The sequence below is a fragment of the Numenius arquata genome, chromosome 9, assembly GCF_964106895.1.
Source record: "Numenius arquata chromosome 9, bNumArq3.hap1.1, whole genome shotgun sequence".
NCBI lineage: Eukaryota > Metazoa > Chordata > Aves > Charadriiformes > Scolopacidae > Numenius > Numenius arquata.
The window spans coordinates 38,567,301-38,586,744 of record NC_133584.1 but is presented as its reverse complement, the minus strand read 5'-3'; the positions used below and the strand labels follow the sequence as shown (position 1 = coordinate 38,586,744).

The window sequence follows — 19,444 nt, the reverse complement described above, 5'->3', positions numbered from 1 at the left end:
CAGTCCTCATGTAAATCTTGGATGACATTACATTTTTTTCCCAATTACCCAAATATATGAGTATCTTGCCAGTTTTAATTCCCGCATGAAATAACCTGCAAGGCCTCGAATACTGGCTACCACTCAGAGCTAAAATATTCTGACATCATCTGCCGGTACTTCCTCAAGCTGCTTCTGCTGCTGCTCTGCTGAGTTCAGCTCTTGGCTGCCTTTCACTGCAGATTTTTCCCAAGTACAGATATTTGAAGGTGAAGAGGACCAGCACGTTGCCCAGTAGCTGGTGATCAGGGCCTTTCCTGTCCAGCCTGAAGCCCAGTGTCACTATAAGGAATGTATTTGAACAGTTCTCTGCTTTTGCTACAGGTACAGGGAAAAAAATAATATTTTTATATTTTAAAAATTAGTATTTTGTATGTTGAGAGTGGAAGACAAATATCTATTACAAAGATTGACACTTAGGCTTTACATATTTTGCAGAGTTCAGTAAGAAACAGTGATATATTTGCAATAACATCCATAGGATTATCCTTGAAGGGACTTAGCAAATTTATCTCAGTACAGTGCAAATTCATCACTTTCATTTTGCTTTAGTTTCATTGCTCTGATTTTCTTCAAGTTGAGTACGCCTGTTTTGAAATAAAGTGTTTTGTTAACTCAGATTGCAGAGGCCAATCAAATGCCCTGTTTGCTTTGCCCTAGTGCCTCAGTCTTTCTGGGTTCTCCTCCAAAGACACAGTTACAGGAGTACTACCATTTTTTGGCCCAGGAGGAAATGATCTACAATTCCACATTTGGCAGCATCAGTATTCTCTCTGGATTCTGCTTATAGATCAAACATTTCTTTCTTATCACTGAAAGTCATGTGGGACCAGTTAGCTATCACTAGGTTTTATTCTGCTTCCCTTTGGCCTGTTGTACCATGAATTCTTCCTAAAAGTTTAGTATTTATGAGAATAGGAAAACACAATCATTGCCAATCTTACCATTCACTTCAGCTTATGAAGTGAATTCTAAAACAAATTCATTGATAAAACAAGGCCCCAGACTTAACCTAGGAGGATCATCACAAGCTTTGCTTCTCGCCTGTCCACTTCTTGACTTTCGCATGTGCATCACAATTTTCCATAGGCTGTCTCGTTTAAATCATCTCACTGGAACAATCCAACCCTCTGCTGTTTCTGTATTCCCTGCCTGAAGAGTATTCTGTCTAATACACTATCCCAGTGTTTCCCTCACTAACAGCTTTCAAAGTCTTCCCTACTAATCAGTATTATAACTCCAGAGAGCTTCACAGCGGGTATAGATGTTTCTGCTATATGGCTACCTGTAAAAGCTGTATGTTCATGATCAGTTGGCTTCCTTGCTACATCAATCCAGCACAGTACTGCCTGTCAGTATCAGACCTTCCACCTGCTCCCTGTGCTGGAAATCTCTGCGTGCAGTGCTAGAGAACAAATGGTACAGCCCCAAGATAAATTGGTGTCACAATAGATTTTTACACAAATCTTTCTCTTTCGATGTGTATAAGCTGACACAGGATCTGCAAGTTTAAAAAGAAGCACAGCCACTTGTTTTCCATTAACCTTCTGCATGTCACTTAGCTGGCCCCTTGCCCTGACAGACTGCCTTAGCTCTGTTTTGCTATCAATGCATGATATATCATAATAAAACAAGTTCAGCAGGCATCAAGTCTTCAATGCCTGCAGATGTCCTCCACAGTTCTGGAAAATAGTATCAGCACAGTTTGCACTATGAATATACACTATCACAGAACACACTGAGTAGTAGTACATAGGGATTGACTCTAAAAATAAATCATAAAATGAGGTCCACTCAATTCCTTGTTTGAATGCCACTTCAACTATAGTCTTTCAGCTATAGTGGCAAATGCTGACTTATGGTTCTTCTCCATGAACATCTCCATAGTGCCACTCAGTGGAATGATCAAAAAGTTCATCAGAAAAAGCTATTCTGAAGTCAGTATTTGACTGTCTTTTCAGGTTTTGTAGAGAAACGAGAACTGCAATTTGGACAGAAAACATCTCTAAAAGACAGCTCTTACACTGATCGTTTGACTATAATCCATCACACAGATGAACTTGAATGGACTCTTCTCTTTCATGGTAGATAATGAAGAGACTGCAAATCTCTACTACCAGACTATCTGATGTTTCCAATTTCTTCCCATGCAAAAACTGACCAAGTGAATGCTTTCAGTCTGTGCCAAATATAAAATAATGAGTCTAATTCCTTTTGCGATTGCATGTAGATTATGCATGTTTCCTTGAAACCTCCGTATCTCCATCACTCCATATAATTTCCATATCGCCATCACTTGTGCATATAATCTTATTTTAAATTCTTAGGTCCATGTTCTGCTGCTCCATCTATATTGCTACTAGCTGGTTTAGACACTAGTGAAACCTATAGTTTCTTCAACATTTTCCAAATGCATATTTGTGCATTGGAAAATATGCAGTTTATGAAAGATGCATCAGTTTCATTATATCAGAACAGCATAGAAAACACCCGTCTTAGAAGCTGGGTAGCCTTGGGATAGTGGTGCCTTCGAACAAGGACTGTGGAAGACCTAGCATTGAATAAGCAGAGCACGAACAAGAGCTGAAGAATGAATGGCTGTGTCAGCACTGAGAAATTCTACCTAAGCTTTGGAATGAGAGTCTTGAGGATAGAGCTTAGTCCTAGGGTCTAATTCTTCTGTACCCTTGGTAAGTATGGTTGTTTTAGATACATATATTTTCTTTTTGTCACTCTAAGTGAAATTTTGGGTTTTGCTTTAAATTCTGAGAAAAAGAAACAGACAAGATGGCCAATCTCTCTTAAGAATGTATGTTGCCTTTATGGGATGGTGGCTTTAACAATAAATCCAAAGATTATTGTTCATGTCAAACACTGAAAAAGAAAAAGCTTCAAGGCTCAAAAAATGGGAGGAACAGCCAGTTTTACCTTAAGGATGTGCTGAACTCAGTATATATGCCAAATTACTTTGATTATGAATTTTAAAGAAACATTACAGAAGCAGCTATATTAAGCAGCTAGCTCTTAGATGTTGTACATGCCACATTCACAAGGAAACAGTCTGAATGTTTTCTCCTGCTCTTTCGTTATCACTTGGTATAGACTAATATTAAGCTAACAGATATCTTATATTTTTAGTACAGGGACGAAAGTATACATGCAAAAAAATCAAAGCTTTCTTTCAGAGAGGCTAAATATATATTCAATGTGTGGGAAGATGTCAAATATTAATTTCATTATTACAGTTTTTATTGGATTGAAATTCTTAGGTTTGATCAAACAACCTAAATTTAGAAATGGGAAAATACAGGCCAGTGATTAATGGTGTTGGGTATTTTATACTCTCAGGTGTCAATGTAAGATACATTATGGGACCCAAGTTCTCAGACAGATTGAAAATCAGACTGGAAAAGAGGGTTTAAGTTAGTTTCCAAAAAGGGAGCTGTTCACAATCAACAATCACATGTGAAGTTTAGGACAAAAAAAATCTTATAGAAGAAAGATTTATTCCTTCCCACTTCATAAATAAACGTTCTCTGGGAACTTATCTCATTGTAGACTTGTACAGATTTTGCCGTGTAGCTGAGTAAGTGTCCTTGAAATATAAATCAATGATACTAAAGAAAAGTTATGGCAAAATAGTTTAATATACTCTTACTCAAATCTAAACAAGTCAAAATAAAAGACTCCCAAAATAAATGACTTTCCAAGACTACAATGACCACACTGATAGGATGAGGGGAAATCCACAATTACAGTATCACAATGAGGAAGAAACATACAATGTGAATGAACAGAAAAAAAGGGAAGAAAAAAGATAAATGAACAAGCATAGTCTACCTACAGCAGCCATGACAGGCATACTAATAGTTAAGAAAAATTATTTATACCCTTAAGGTCATTGTGTGGTTTAACATGACTTAGCTAATTAATTTCCTAATTGTTCATGTGGCCTTATTTAAAAAAAAAAAAAAAAAAAAAAAGCGGTAGAAAAAAATAAACACATTGGGAAAAAAGTTAAATGTAGTTTTAGCTGTAGATCCAGTAGTTGTTAGTCTAGTATTTTAAGACATTTAAAATCATGTAAGTGGTCACTGGAAGTTTCAGATAACACCAACCACAATAAAAATGCAGTAACTGGTGAAAATTACTTCCAACAAGAGATTTAAAGAGCTCAACCTCCTTAGTTTGTCTAGGAGGTTGAGAGGTGACTTGGTGCTTCAAAAAGGTTAACAAAAGGCTTTTTACTGTGCTGAAGGAAAACATCATTATTAAACACAGAAAGATCAAACCAGACTAGTACAACTGAGAAGACAGAACTACATAACTAACAGTGGTTGTGCTAACCAGAGAAGAATGGTCAAGAGAGATGGTGGATTATCTACTTGCTGATATTTTCATATCAAGACTGGATTAGTTTCTTGATAATAATACTTAACATAATAGAAATTATTGTCTCAGTACTATTTAATGGGAAATTATATTCAGTATCATAAAAGAGCTAGAAAATAACAGTTTCTTCTGGCTTTTTGATTTTATCAATTGCTTTTACTATTTTTCTTTTCTAAATTTACTCTAAGTGACAATTGTAATTGAAACCCCTGACTAAAAGTACCATGCATCAAGGAAATACCACAAATTCTTTTCACTTATTTCAAGCACCATTTCTAAAGTTTTAAAGAATGTGTAGGAAAGATAGAAATGCACTTATGTTCAGACTCACTGAATTACAAAAATTCGTTGAAAGAACTACTTTACTTAGCAGTTGATTTTACATTATTTCACTCATGGTTCTCCATTAGTACACATTTATTTCAGCAGCCTCTATTATATTCATTGTTTGGCTTCAGCATTATCTGTTTGTTAAATCCTGAATTATTCAAGGTAGTCAAACACAGCACATAGATAACTTCTGGTACATAATGACCAAAACACCTAATACCTCCTTGAACCTCTCTGATAACTTGCCAAAAATAGCATACTTAATTTGAAACACTCTACAACAGAGATCTTACTCTTACTGTAAAAGTGGAACACATCCATCAATCAAATTTTGCTTTGGAAACTTTCTTATTCTCTTTCTAGGAATTTTGCAATAAATATTTAACTTAAGCAGATTAGTTTTAGTTAGTATAGAAAGTATTGTGATTTTTTTCTCTCAAAATTAAACCCAAAAGATATTAAAACAACCTTCTTTTACTGCTTTGGAAATAAGGAGAAGCTAAACAAGCAGAATATGCCTGCTATAAGTACCCAAAAACTGGGGATTCATTATCACACCTTTTAAGTCATTCTGTGTATATTGATAAGCTTTGATGCTGGAAAGTGTTAGGTTTTCATCTCACAGTGAGAATGTTAATGTTACTTCACCTCTGGGGAATTTATGCTTTTACAAAGCACCGGCATAAGACAAATCACCTGCAACTCCCACTGAAAATAAGCCTCTGTATATCAGCACAGATGAGGGTAGATGGATTAAAAGAAAAAAAGAAGCTCATAACTGAGTGAATGTAGCATCTTTTTCTCTGTCACAACACCATCATAGAACAAGGCAGAATAAGAACTGAGTCCAGTCATATCCACTGGGAGCGTTGATTTCCATGAGATCAACATTGCTGATGTGGCAGACACAAAGCAGACAAGGCAAAGCATGTAATTGCACTGGAAGTTGTTATGGTGGTTTTCAGGGCCATTTAAACCTAGGTCTCCTGCCTAGAAATTCTGAAAGTATAAAAAGAATTCCACCCTTCATTCTGTACCAATTTGTTTTAATATTTTTAAAATTTTCTTTAATCTTCTATTCTGGCCTGATGGAAGACTGAACAATAAATATGGCTGAAAGGGAAATCCAAACATCCAGCAGTTAGGTATACCTTTTATACTACATTGTTTAATTTATACATTCAGCTTGCTAAGCATTTTAAAACTACATTTAGTTAATGCATTCAAGCATGTAATTCTGATACACTGCTTTAATTTTTTATGTTAGTGAGCTGGCTTTCTTCACCATGTCAAAAATTCGGGCGCTAAATATTGCAAAAATTCAAGTTAGATCTAAATTTGAAAAATTTGCTGAAGACATAAATGACCTATGCATAGTTTTAAATCTAATTGGTAGTTCCAATATTTTAATGAAATAAGTTATGATAATTCTGTTTGCCTGTTGAAAAAGCAAACAAAGACAAGAAAATTAAATTGGCTGTTTGCTCGTGTTGGTATTGGATGATTGGAAAAGTCCACATTACGGCAATAATACAGCTATGATAATATGATAACAAATATGCTGTAAATTTGAAATGAGTTGAAAAAAAAATAAAGTATCTGTATGCTAACTGTAGAAAAAATCTGATAATCTGAATATTTACTAGGAAAAGGGAAAAAAAGTCTCTTATCCTATTGTTGCTTCAAGAGGTGTATTGTGCTGGCTCCCATGCTGACTTGCTTTTGAAAAGCCAATTATGTTGTTAGATGTGTTAAGTGATAAGAAACTCACCTGTGTGCACACAAAGGAGCACACAGAGATGATGGTAGATCAGAGAGACAAATACCACCTTGCCTTGGCTCCTCCTAGGATCATCACAGGTGTCATTAGCCTATCACAGGTCCCTCTCCACAAGCCCAGAAGAAACCCAGAGGGTCCTGGGCAAGCAAGGGAACCTCAGTACCTAATGTAGAGACACAACCTCTACCCTGACCTCCCTGGGGCTATCCTAGGTGATGTGAAGCTGCAGGGGCTGGAGGACAACCCACACCAGGAGCTCAATTTCTAATTCTTCTCCTGGGTGAGGGACTCTCTTCTCTGTGCTTGTGTGTGCATAGGGATCTGAGCACAGCAACTGGAGTCAGACCATGGCCTGGAGCGCTGTGTGTCTGTGGTGCGGCACCTTGAGTGAGTGTGGATGTGCAAGCGAGCGTGTGAGTGGTCCCAAAGATCCAGCCTGGTGAGTAGGTAAAGAAGCCTGTGAGCTAGGGGGGTGGGAGGGCATGTGTGTATCGCAGGGTGAGGCATCTGGAGGAGGTGGCTACTAGAGGGGCCAGAAGATCCCAACCAACTGCTGGGGAAACCAAGGTGCCTAGAGGTTTACTGAGACCCACTTGTGTCCGTGTGTGCTCCCATGCAGGTCTGAGTACCAGTAACTGGAGTGGGGCTGTAGCCTTGGGTGCTCGTATGGCACCAGGCCATATATGTATGGTGTATATGTGTGCTCTGTGTGTGCGTGTGCCTCCTGGGAATACAGCACTGTGTTCCACCTTCTGGCTGCATCTGGGTGCATGGAGCTGCTGAGGTCAGCAACTCCCTATTCAACAGTGTGTGCTTCTTCCTTCAGGGGTTCTATTCGGGCTTTTTCTCTTGATGTGGTTTGGTCGGGGGTTTTTGATTGTTTTTTTTTTTTTTCCTAACTCATGCAATCTCACAACTAGATATAAAAATGAAATAACAATGGGATTGGCTGTCTATTATTGTTATTAAATAATATCTTGGATTATTTTAAGGTAAATCTGATGAACTTCAACAAATGAAGCATTTTTTAGCCTGCAGGAGCTGACTGCCTTGTTTCCAACTAGAGCAGAATTTAGGGTCTCAAAAGAGTAGTAACAATAGGTACTATTTTGTTTTCAACTAGTTCGACAATTGCTGCTTTTTGGAAGCAAAATTAAGAGTCTCAAGATTAAATCCCTCACTTGTAAAGACAGGCCAAAGTAGAATAGCAAAAAAGGTCAATTTAATCTGCTTCAATCAATCTTTCATCCATCTAAAACTGAGTTAAACCTGCATAGTTCTAGCCTTCATCAGTTCATAACTTAAATTCATTAAGTCTATAGTTTGTTATTATATGCTTTTTCTACCATAAAAGCGATTAAATTTATTATTAAAAAGCCACTTTTTAAAAGGCAAAAAATTCAAAAGAAGCTTTTATACTAATGAAACAAGAGGTCTGAGGCAAATATTAAATAGGCATTCCTTCACATTTGCCCAAATGATACAGACTGAGTAGGGCCAGAAGCAGGTGCTATCTGCATGGGAAACATGGAATAACTTTTGTACGATACACCATGGGGAGAGATCATTACCTGCAGTGACTTCCAGGACTGAGGAATCTCAGTCTATCTTAACCTAACTCCCAAGGAAATGACATGAGATGTGCGAGATCAAAACAAATAGATTGATATTAAAAATATCAAAATAACTATATTTGTGTATCGGGTTTGTGTTGCAAAGTTTTGGTAGCAGGGAGGAGCTACAGGGCTGGCTTCCGCGAGAAGCTGCTAGAAGGTTACCCCATGTCCAGCCAGGGTTTTCTGCCAGAATACAAGGACACCTATTTCACAGGAATTTTTATTCTTTTTTTCCATGATAGGCTCAAATAATTATTCTACTTGAGAAAAGCACCTAAGACACAAATATCTGTCAAAGTTGTTGAATTTTACAGAATCACAGAATTGTAGGGGCTGAAAGGGATCTTTGGAGATCATCTAGTCCAACCCCCCTGCCAAAGCAGGTTGACCTAGAGCAGGGTGGACAGGAACGCATCTAGGCAGGTTTTGAATATCTCCAGAGAAGGAGACTCCACAACCTCTCTGGGCAGCCTGTTCCAGAAATAAGTTTCTGCAAACAAAAAGATACGGGACAGACTGAGAGGGCTGGGATATTTTAGCCTAGAGAAGAGAAGGCTTGGGGAGGGGAGGGATCTTATTGGTGTGTGTTAATACCTGTTGAGATGAGAGGGTGTAAAGAAGATGGAGCCAGACTCTTCACAACAATATCCGCTGACAAGACACGAAGCAATAAGCATAAATTGAAACACAGGAAATTACACTTAAAATAAGTGAAAGCTTTTTTACTGTAAGGGTAAACACTGGCACAGGTTGCCCAGAGAGGTCGTGGAGTCTCTGACCTTGGAGGTGTTCAAAACCCGCCTGGACATAGTCCTGAGCAGCTTCCTCTAGGTGATCCTCCTTTGAGGAGGGCACTGGACTAGATGAGCTCCAGAGGTCCCTTCCAACCCCTGCTATTCTGTGATTTGTGGTACTACTAGGCTTCTCTAGCTGTAAATATTATTGTTACTTCTCCATAAAATAAAATCCTGAATTATTGCTTAGTTCTCAAATATGCATGTAACAGAACTACTAATGCTGTGTAATAAAAAGGAATTAATGAAGGTATTTGATTTTGATATCACTCTGAATTTTTATTCTACGTGTTTTGAAAGACTGTGACACAGTTAATAATGTTTATAATTTATAATGTTTATATCACTAACATAGGAATGTATTTAATTGCTATTGATTCTGATAAGATAGCTGTAACTTGTGCAATTCAGATATCTTTTTATTTAATACAGTAAATTGTATAAACTTGCATTTTAAAATTATAATTTAAAGTAAGAAGGGAAATTTCCATAATTGTATGAATCTGAATTGTAATAAAATAATTCCACTTGTCATTCATGAGCCATATTCTACATGAGTCAAGTTTACCCTTACACCCAATATCTGATGTATTATGCAAAGCAACAGATATACATCTGAAATAATGATCTCCCCAGATATTTCCCTAAAGCTTTAATTCTATGGTGAGTATTTAGCTAGAGATAAAATATATTGAAAAAGAACAAAAAAGTATTTTCCAGTGTTGGTTACTCTATCCCAAACTTTCCTTTTTTATTCTGTTGACTTTTAGCTTCTGGTGCATTAGCAAGATGCGTTTATGATCTCTGGTTAATAGGCTTAAGACACAAAGTTAACATAAGCAGTGCTTTTAAATTCATAGTCACCTATAGTGGCATTATATATGTATCTGCAGTAAACTTTGCAAAAATAAGTCGTAAGTGCAAAGGATGACAGAATACATACTCTTGTTGACTTGCCAAAATAAAATGGAATTTCAAGTTTTTCTGTTTTTACTAAAATTTTCAATTTTTTTTTGAAAAAGAAAGGTACTATCGTTGTCAAATGCTTTTATATCAATTGCATGTGTGTGTCACAGTCACCAGAAACATAGAGTTGTTGCAGCGTATTTGTCATTTCTAGAGTGATACAGGCCCTAGAGTTTCAGGAAAAAAGGAAGGTCTAAACCCATAAATGATTTGATGGTGTGTGGGGTAAAATTATTGAAACAACTTATGTAAGCACAGAATTTAAAAGCACAGGCAAATTAAGAAGCTCTTCTATTTCCAACATAACTTTGTTCTTGAGTAATGATTTATGAAGTACAAAAGTCAATAAAGATTCCATTCTAAAAAATTGCATTTTAATGAGTATCTAGGTGAACATAAGCAGCAATTGACAGCAACACTGACGTCTTGTCTTCTTTTAAAGTTGTATATGTAAATCTATGCAGGAGCTTGAACTATGATTTGCGCTATGCTAGGGATGAGTTAAATTTCCAAATGATGAATGTAGCTTCCAGATAAGAGTTAGATTTTGAGTAATGAAGAAAGACAGACAATATTTGGATAGGGGCATGCCTTTGTGTGGAATTGACTTTCTGCAAGTTGCATTCCAGGCATGTTTTTAAAGCCAAGATCAGACTGAATGCAAAGCAATTTAATATAGAAAATGTGAGCAAACAAATACATATTTAGAGCAAACTGCAATGTGAAGCACAGATACTTTTTACAAAAGTAAATCCCTAGCCTGATCATACAAGGATTACAGCTACTCAATGTAAGAGCAGCAGTACTATGAGCCAGCTCATACATCCCTGATATTTAAAAATAAATTTAAAATTTTACCACCACTTTAGCAATGCTTAAAGGTAAAGGTCTTTTCTTGCTGCACTTTTATACTTTCCTACCTTGGAACTGAGCGTTAAATCCCTTTCGTCGGTGATTACTGTCAGACGTAAAATGGAGTCGTAACCAGTTCTTACTGCTGATAACAGGAGAAGGTAGATTCATACCAGTCAACCTGGGAAAAGAAAAAAAAGAATCTAATATAAATCATGGAAAAATGCATGTGTACACTACTTAAAAGAGAAAAAAAAAAAGAAAAAATAGCTAGAATATATTGTTGTGCTGTTTACAATGTATTTTACAACAGTGATTCAATGTCATCTAGTTTCGATTTTTTACTAGTTAAGTAACTATTATCCTGGGAGAAATGTGGGGCTTTTTCCCCATTACATCTATCCATTTTATGGTCAAAACTTTTATCTCCAAACTACTCTTTCATTAATTAAAGAAAAGCAATCTTCTGAGTGTGCGTGTGTGTGCGCACGCGCATGTGTATGTATGCATGAGTGTGTCAAATCATTCAGCAATAAGTAAGCATATTCAATTACAACAAAATTTCATAATCTGACTCTGTGCTGTGTCAGTTACCACACAGGAAACCAAACCTCAGGTTTTAAGAAAGGATAAATAAAGATTATGGGCACTAGTTAATGTTAAGCACCCAAACTGTGTGTGAAAGAGAGAGGTGAACATGATTACTGCTGAAAGGGGCGGATTGCCACTTGAATTGGTACAGCAGGCAGATCTGTAATTCACACAAAAGGTGAAAGTAGTATGAAAAAAGGATTTGTTTCCTTCTTACTTATTTTAGGTGTTTTTTATCAGGGAACAGGAGTCAAATAAAATATGTCCATCACACAGCAAATGTAAAAATGTAACAGAAGATTTAATAACATTACAGGCATGCTCATCAGAGAAAAGTAAAATTCAGTACTGTCAAGGATAGTTTGTTTCCAGTCCCACAAAGCTGAATATTATACCTGCAGCAAAAGACACAGAATATGGAACAGCGGTCCCTAAAGCACGTGGTCATTCATTTTTTGGTACACCAAATGCAACTTCACAGCAGGGGGAAGAGCTTACAAGTCACCTATTTGAGTTCACCAATAGACTGGAATAGTCCAGCTGGATAGCACCTGGACACCACTGCTCAACTGGTAAAAGACAGAATGATCCCAGATGGAATGATCACAGTGCTGCTTCTGCGGCTGAAGAATGAGGCTTTACCTTAGAGCTTTACCAATTGAGAGGTGCAACACATCCCATGATTCCTGACTAAGTGCCCATATGCCCTCTGTGTGCTGGCGTTAGTGCAGTGTGCTTCCTCTGACTCAGTGCAGGCTTTACTGTTATGGGCTAACTTTTGATGTTAATTGAGTATTCATGGAAATCGAGCAGTTTGATTACGTCCATGCTAGTAAATTTAATAGCAGCACTTCACATCAATTCCTGCTTGAGAGCCTACACTATTAAAGATTAGAACAACAGATCATAGAATCTAAGAATCACAGGATGGTTTGAGTTGGAAGGGACCTTTAAAGATCATCTAATACAACCCCCCTGCTATAGGCAGGGACATCTTTCACCAGATCAGGTTACTCAAAGCCCCATCCAAACTAACCTTGAACACTTCCAATGATGGGGCACCCACACCTCTGGGCAAGCTGTTCCAACGTCTCAACATCTTCATCATGAAACTCTACTGAGCATGACTGACTAGTTCTCTCCTGATCTTTCCTGGGCATGGTGTAGGCATTAATCTGAACTACAGGGTCACAATAGCCATTGTGAATGTGACCACCTCTTCTGGGGTGTTCAGGAAACACTAACAGGCAGGACTTAATCATGCCGTCAGTTTGCTCTGAAAGCAAAGGTGCATCTAAAGCAAAGTTGTCTCTACTTCAAGTGGGCATGCACAGTATCAATTCCTGTTGCATATGAACAGAAATAGAGTCATTCTAGCCTAGATTAGGTATTAATTCTAAAATCAGATGAAGGCTTGGAAGTCCTTTATATCAGACAGAAATTATTTAGATGAGGTAAAGAGCCACATTTCTTAATATCAAAGTTCTCCTTAGAAGCTTTCATGCTTTGATCTTTATTGAGGATTTCTCCCATGCTGTCTAAAAAGAATATTGAAAATCTTTCTCACTTCTTTTCTAACTGAAGACATTTATTGTTTGGGGAGTAATACAAAAGAAATTGAATTCTTCAGTTATGTTTGAGTTCTGCCTCTGCTCTGAAAAGGGTAAAGCTTTTCTGAAACTGATTTTAAGGTCTAGCGTGTGATAGCCCGGCTTGGATAGAAAAGTGACATCTAATCTAAATTAATAACAAGATTTTCATATACACATGCATACACATGAATATATAATGTTATTTAGGCATTTTCTGGAAATACTCTGCAGAAGTACTCATTTGCAGAAGGGTTGAGTTTTCATCTCCACTGCTGTTATCAGCCAGGCCCTTAGTTTCTAACATCTAGGGGTTAAAATTGGTTATCACTTGGCCAAGTGACAGGTTTGAATGCTCTGTGCTAAACAGTAGTTGAGGCCATGCACTGAATGGAGATTAAAGGAAACATAAAATAGATGTTCATCCACCGAGTATCAGTCATTCAGTGACCTGTTAAAGAGCAACTGCATGGGGAAAAAAAAGGCAAAAAGAACATAATTTTTCAAATAACATCGTCTATTGATGCATTTACCTGAGGATGAAGATTGCACAGGGAACCTCAAATCTCTCATTACCGCATACTAGATGTTGCACTGTGCTCTGCGGAACAAGGCAGACTTCCCGGGAATTCCTCTGTGTACTGCCTGTTACAGCACCCCAAAGAACTAAGGGGCCAAGTTTTGAGAGATTTACAGTTATATTAGTAACATACTACACCTCTGCTGATAAATACTGCTTCTCACAAGAAATAATGAGAAATAATTAAAACATCTCAGCTATTCTCCTAGTTCTGGAGACAGCCTGGCTGCAGCAGGATCCAAGATAGCTTACTGTTGATTACCGTGTGGAATAGATGAACTTTTTCACGTGTTACTATTTTAAGTGGTTTAAATTTTGATTCTTATTCCATAATTTCCTCACACAGACACTAATCTACTGCTTATACAAGTAATAAGGCATTCTGTTTTCATGTAATCTTGAAGGAGTAATGTTTTCCTTATTTATAGTATGTCAGATATAGAAGCAGAATGTCCTTTGAAGTCTCTATTGCCTTATCAAGAAATTGTGATAGGTTTTATAGTTTCCATAACAGGCCTCTGAGCTAGGAGCTGAAGAGAGAAGACTGTACCCTAATTTTCAATTTAGAATTAACTTCCATTTTGAAATCCTCTCAGCTAAAATATTTATATGAGTACTCATGGAGATACACATCAAAACAAGAACTTTCAAGGACCATCTTTTGCAACAAAATACCAGGAAGTCGCTTACAAAGGGGTGAAGTATGATGGCTGCAGCACATACGTGAAGACAATGTGTGTGTGTGTATGTATATTGCCTCTATATGCATTATATATATTGTCTCTATATGTATTATATATATTCTGTATGTATGTATAGAAATATCTATATTCGATATAGATATATTAAAAAAGGATGTTAGAGGACTATTACCTCAAACTCATTGTAACACAATAGCCGAGACTGTATCTGGTATCAACCAAGAGCTGCATTTGTCCCATGTTCATAAATGTATACCATATAAACTGCCTTAGAAGGCACATGTGACATTCAAACATTCATACTCTGGCTGCAGTTTCACACAGAGATTAGATGCTCTAACAAGTGGCTGCTGCCTAAAAGAAGTGTGACATTATCTTCTGTTCTTTCTCTTCCTGCATTTACTAATCCGACCGCGATCCTTTGCTTCTGTATTGCCCCTCCTCATGTGTATCAGCTTTGATTCCTGCTAGAATTTCTGTGATCTGATTTAATTCATTAAAATGGCAGAAAATTATCCACTTCCCCCCCTCCAGCTGAGACATCTGTGTGCCATTTTAGTGAATTAAACTACCCATGGAAAAGAGAGACAAGAGTCAGAGCTGGCACAAATTCAGTGTGAGGAGGACAGGACAGTAAAAACAAATGGAAACTCACTGCATCTTGTGGAGCTGGAGCTGCTGGTCACCACTGGTGGAAGGAAGAATTTATACCTAAATATAAGTAGGGGGACAACTCAACAAAATACAAGAAGGGACAACTGGTCTAACAACAAGACTATTTGCATTACCAAAGAACTGAAACAATACTTATTATGGTTGATAAGAGAGGCCAGACTATCTCCTAGATAAGAACTAAATATAACAGTTTCACAGAAAAGTTTAAATTCTCTCTTCTTCATGTGAAATTTGAAATAAGAAACTATTTGTAACAGCTAACATAATCTACCAGGAAAGGGTTCAGAACTGGGGAGAGGAAAAGAGAAGAGGTAGGCAAGATGTTTCTCATTTTCTCATTTAAAGTAATTAGATCAAGCACATTTTTTTCCTCCCTTCTTTGCCTGTTTCCATAACCATATGTAAATGGTTGTTTATTCTGGATGCTGTGAATAAATACTTTCATTTGCATTTCACCTTAATATCGCTTGGGATAAGAAGGAATTCGAACGAGTGGAGAAGTTGTTGGGTGAGCTGTTTTTTACCCTAATGCTATGAAGACATAGGAGCACCTTAGAAAGTCTTAGCTTGCTAAGCACCCCCAGATACTCTCCTGCGAATTGTTCAGGATAACAGGGTATGTCCCTGGGAAGCTAAATAAGATTGACAGAGCTGCTTTCAGGTGAGTCAGGAAAATTGATGATTAAGAGTAATCCTGAAGGCTCTTGCTGTAGGCCTCTTGCTTCTTGGCCTAAGAAAATAGCTTGAATGAAACCCAAAATTTATGAGTATAAAAAGGACAGAAGAAGGGAAAACAAATATAGATGAGCAAGGGATTAAGCCCAACAATAAAGTTTTAGCAAGAGATTGTAAATTTCAACGATTCAGATCCTTTTGAGTAGTCTAAGAATGCTACATTTTAATTTGCTCAGTTTTCCTACATATTGAGAGTAGAAGGTTTAAGCATTAAGAGGAGAGCATGCTGTGAAAGTTCCACTTCAAAATGAAATAACCAAACATTAAATAAAAGACTACGTTCCATAATCATGTTATATGGACCCACTGTGAAGTTATTACATTCATTAAGCTCATTACTAACTTCATTGTATTATAAACAAACACTGCCTAGTAAACATTTTGGAAATACATTTCATACGAAATTATTAAAAAGTGAAAAGTAACAAGACTACTTTTTGTGTGATAATCAATTTTGAAAATTTGATTATGTTCTTATAGGACATTTTCAGTCTGGTAAAATGTTACTCCATTCCTTTCTAATGGCACTTTTAACTGTTACATTGAAATATGCTGGTGATTGGTCTATTTAAAACTAAATTACTATAATTTAATATAAAATTATGTCATATTATACGTTTTTTTCCAATAAACAAATACAGTTTTAAGTGTCAAAGCCACAGTCAGGTAGCTTAAAATGGAAATTTAAGCAGAAACTTGATATATTTTTCCAAAAATTATTTAAATTATACCCTCCAAGATATAGCTTAAGTTTCTCATGCTCTCTGTTTACATGCATGCTCAGAAGCACTTTCACCTGGTGAAATGATGACAATAAGGTGGGCTTCATCTTATCTAATTTCAGCTGTTGGCATCTGGGCTAGGCTCCCTGTATAGTCAATGGAGAAGAATAAATATTTTGGGATTGCATATCTTCTGAGGTATTTTAGACTTCCACATTACTTTGAGATTAATCTCACCTTAGAAAAGCGAGAGCTAGGGTGACCAGATCAGTAAACACCAGCACTTGAGCATCATCCAAGGCTTATAAACACTATTATAATTCAGCTCATTGGACATGATATAACTGCTAACTTTATTCTCTGAAGACAACCTTCTTCACACTTTTCCTCTAATTATTCTAATTTTATGCACAAAAGTCTCCAGCCTCTTTTGTGTATTTGGTTGTACCTAACACTGAACACTATACTTGCACATACTTTGTGTTTGGCTGGAGGTTAAAGCCAAAGACAAAATTTGTATTATTTTTTTCAAACTGGCGTTTGAAAAAGAGCTTTACTAAGAACATCTTGGTTTATTGATTCAACAGTGTTAGCAAATACTTTTCTTGATTATTGCTCTGATACTTGACAAACATCATAGGGACAATATTCCATGGTACTCTGGATAGAATATTCTTCCTCTAGAAGATTATTACTGCTCTCAAGCTGATGAATAAAAGAACAATAATTCCTTATATGTCTAGGTTTTTTCTGATATATGGTTTTCATTGTCCAGCAAAAGTGGAACATTAAGTTCTAGGACACAGCAATCAATTAGATTTTATTGTTCAATACAGTGATATTCAACCCAGGCTGTAAGTCCTGCAAGCCACTCTTCCATAGCTTCCAAAGAGTTCTCCCATTCAGAGCCAGGGAAGATAAGTGTAGAGTCCTAAAGTTAATGTGGCAACTGTCCTGAAGGGAAATGAAAATTTAAAACGAGCTCACAATTGAACAAATATAAAACTAAATTGTGAGGGGGTTTTGGTGCTACCAATATATAGTAAATGAGCACTTCAGGAATAAATTTTTGCTTTAAAAATTCTTCCTTAGTCGAGTGTAATTATTAATAGCTGCAATGATAAAATATAGATCCTACAGCAAACATAGCATTCTATTTAGGAGAGCTGCAGCTCTAGGGTTTTTACTGCCATTACCCAGATGGGCATTTCAGTTAACATTCTGAAAACTGCAGATTTTTTTACTGTGTGCATATTAATCCCTGAACAAATTCTCTAGTGTCCTATATAGGGGAAAATTTAATTTCTTCAATAAAATTTAGAAAATGCTCATCTAAAAAGTAGTTGCCTTTTTTTCCCTTTCAGTTACAAGTTATTACTATTGGATTAAGATTTAACAGGATGCATTCCAAAAACCAAATGTATAAATCAATGTTCAGTAACCGTCAATCTTATTATGAAGTATTTATTATTTGACAGTGTAATTGTCACTTTTCATGTGCATACTAGTTTATTTTTAGTCACAACAGCTAAGGAAAATACAAACATGCAGACATACTTTTTTGGTACTTTCAGACATAACTGTTCTGAAAAACTCATTTAAATTATATAAAAATAATATCTTTTGCAGATAGAATGGGAATCTTTAAGTACATCAGGTACCTACTATAGATCTGTGCAGAAAAAGTCTATTCTCTAATACTCTATAAAGTCTTTTCATTTGTAGTTGTTGCTGTAAGATTTTCAAAATAAGCTAAAATGAATATACAAATATAATTAATTGAAAAATTTGATTTTTCCATTCAGTGTAACTAGTTTAATTTCATTGTTAGTAACTGTTCCCCATTATGTATTTTATATTGGATGAGTTGTTCCTTTTTCTCGAATGAAAGTTTTCAGGTGTCCCATTTTGCTCTGTTATTAAATAACTAACAGAAAACAGAAATCAAGGTAAAAACTAATTTAAAAAGAGGAAGGAATACTTTCTAATTTAATTTTTTTTCTTAGGTTTTCATTTCCAGAAGTCACATTGTTTCTTCTGACTAAGAAAAAACCCAGTTTTCTGTATCTAAAAAGCTCAGTCCATATACGGGGACATTTAGCAACAGTCTCCAAAGGATGAATGTAAGAATATTTTCAAGAGCTCTTCTAGACTATGCCTTTCTGCGGTGACTATGGAGAATGAGTTTGGGATCAATCTATCTGACATGTTTGATAACAAAAAAATAAGAAAAATCTCATCATTGTTTCTCTGTCTTCTTTTATGATCCTCTATTATGAATCTCTCCTATCATAAATCAATGAAATTCTGTTATCTTACAATAGAGTTAAACAATATCTGGTAAAAGAACATAACTCATTAGTTCCCAGCTGCAGAGTAGAAGGGCAGGAGGTGATAACAGACAGCATTTCAGGTCTTACAAGGATATGACTGTACACAGTTTAACTTATTTTCTGAAAAAAAAAAAAAAAAAAGTACATTTCGTCTTAACTTTATCAGACTACATTTCATTTCATAATAGTATCTCCCAAAACACATGTATTTTTTAAACACCTATCTTAGGTTTACAGAGTTTACCAAGATGCCATGAAAAAATCCCAATAATCATCAAATCAAAATAGAGGATAAAATTACCAGGATAAGGAAATTCCATAAATATTATTGTCTTTATGTATATAATAAGATAGATTAACCGAACTGTGCACAATGACATTTTATAATAATCCAATGTAATACATCTAGCATGTTTTTGTCTATCAGTGAAGTATTATGTTTTACGCAGGCATCATGAACTTTCATTTTCCTATAAATACGTTTACATTTTCTAGAGCTTACAAACAATAAGTGACAGGTTTAACAATTAAATATCTTTATGGCAGAGTATGAAAGAAGTTCATTATTAAAAAGACCCGATATTCAGCAGTCACAGATAAACCAAAGCATGGGAGTCCATCTGACTTTGTATCTCCTTGGGTCTGAAGAGCCTGACTCAGAGATGTCTCCTGGAAACTAGACATATGCTAGGCTTCAGCATTTCATTTAATGTGCCTAATTATAAGCCTGAATAAAGTAATCTGAATCC

General features: G+C 36.2%; 1 protein-coding gene across 1 annotated transcript in view; it reads right to left on the bottom strand.

Moving 5' to 3' along the window:
- Positions 1-19,444, bottom strand: part of CSMD1 (CUB and Sushi multiple domains 1) — a 1,131,310-nt gene that overhangs the window by 420,149 nt on the left and 691,717 nt on the right. Inside the window, exon 6 of the mRNA XM_074153404.1 lies at positions 10,838-10,950. Coding sequence (XP_074009505.1) covers positions 10,838-10,950 — 113 coding nt within the window. The remainder of the gene's footprint in view (positions 1-10,837; positions 10,951-19,444) is intronic.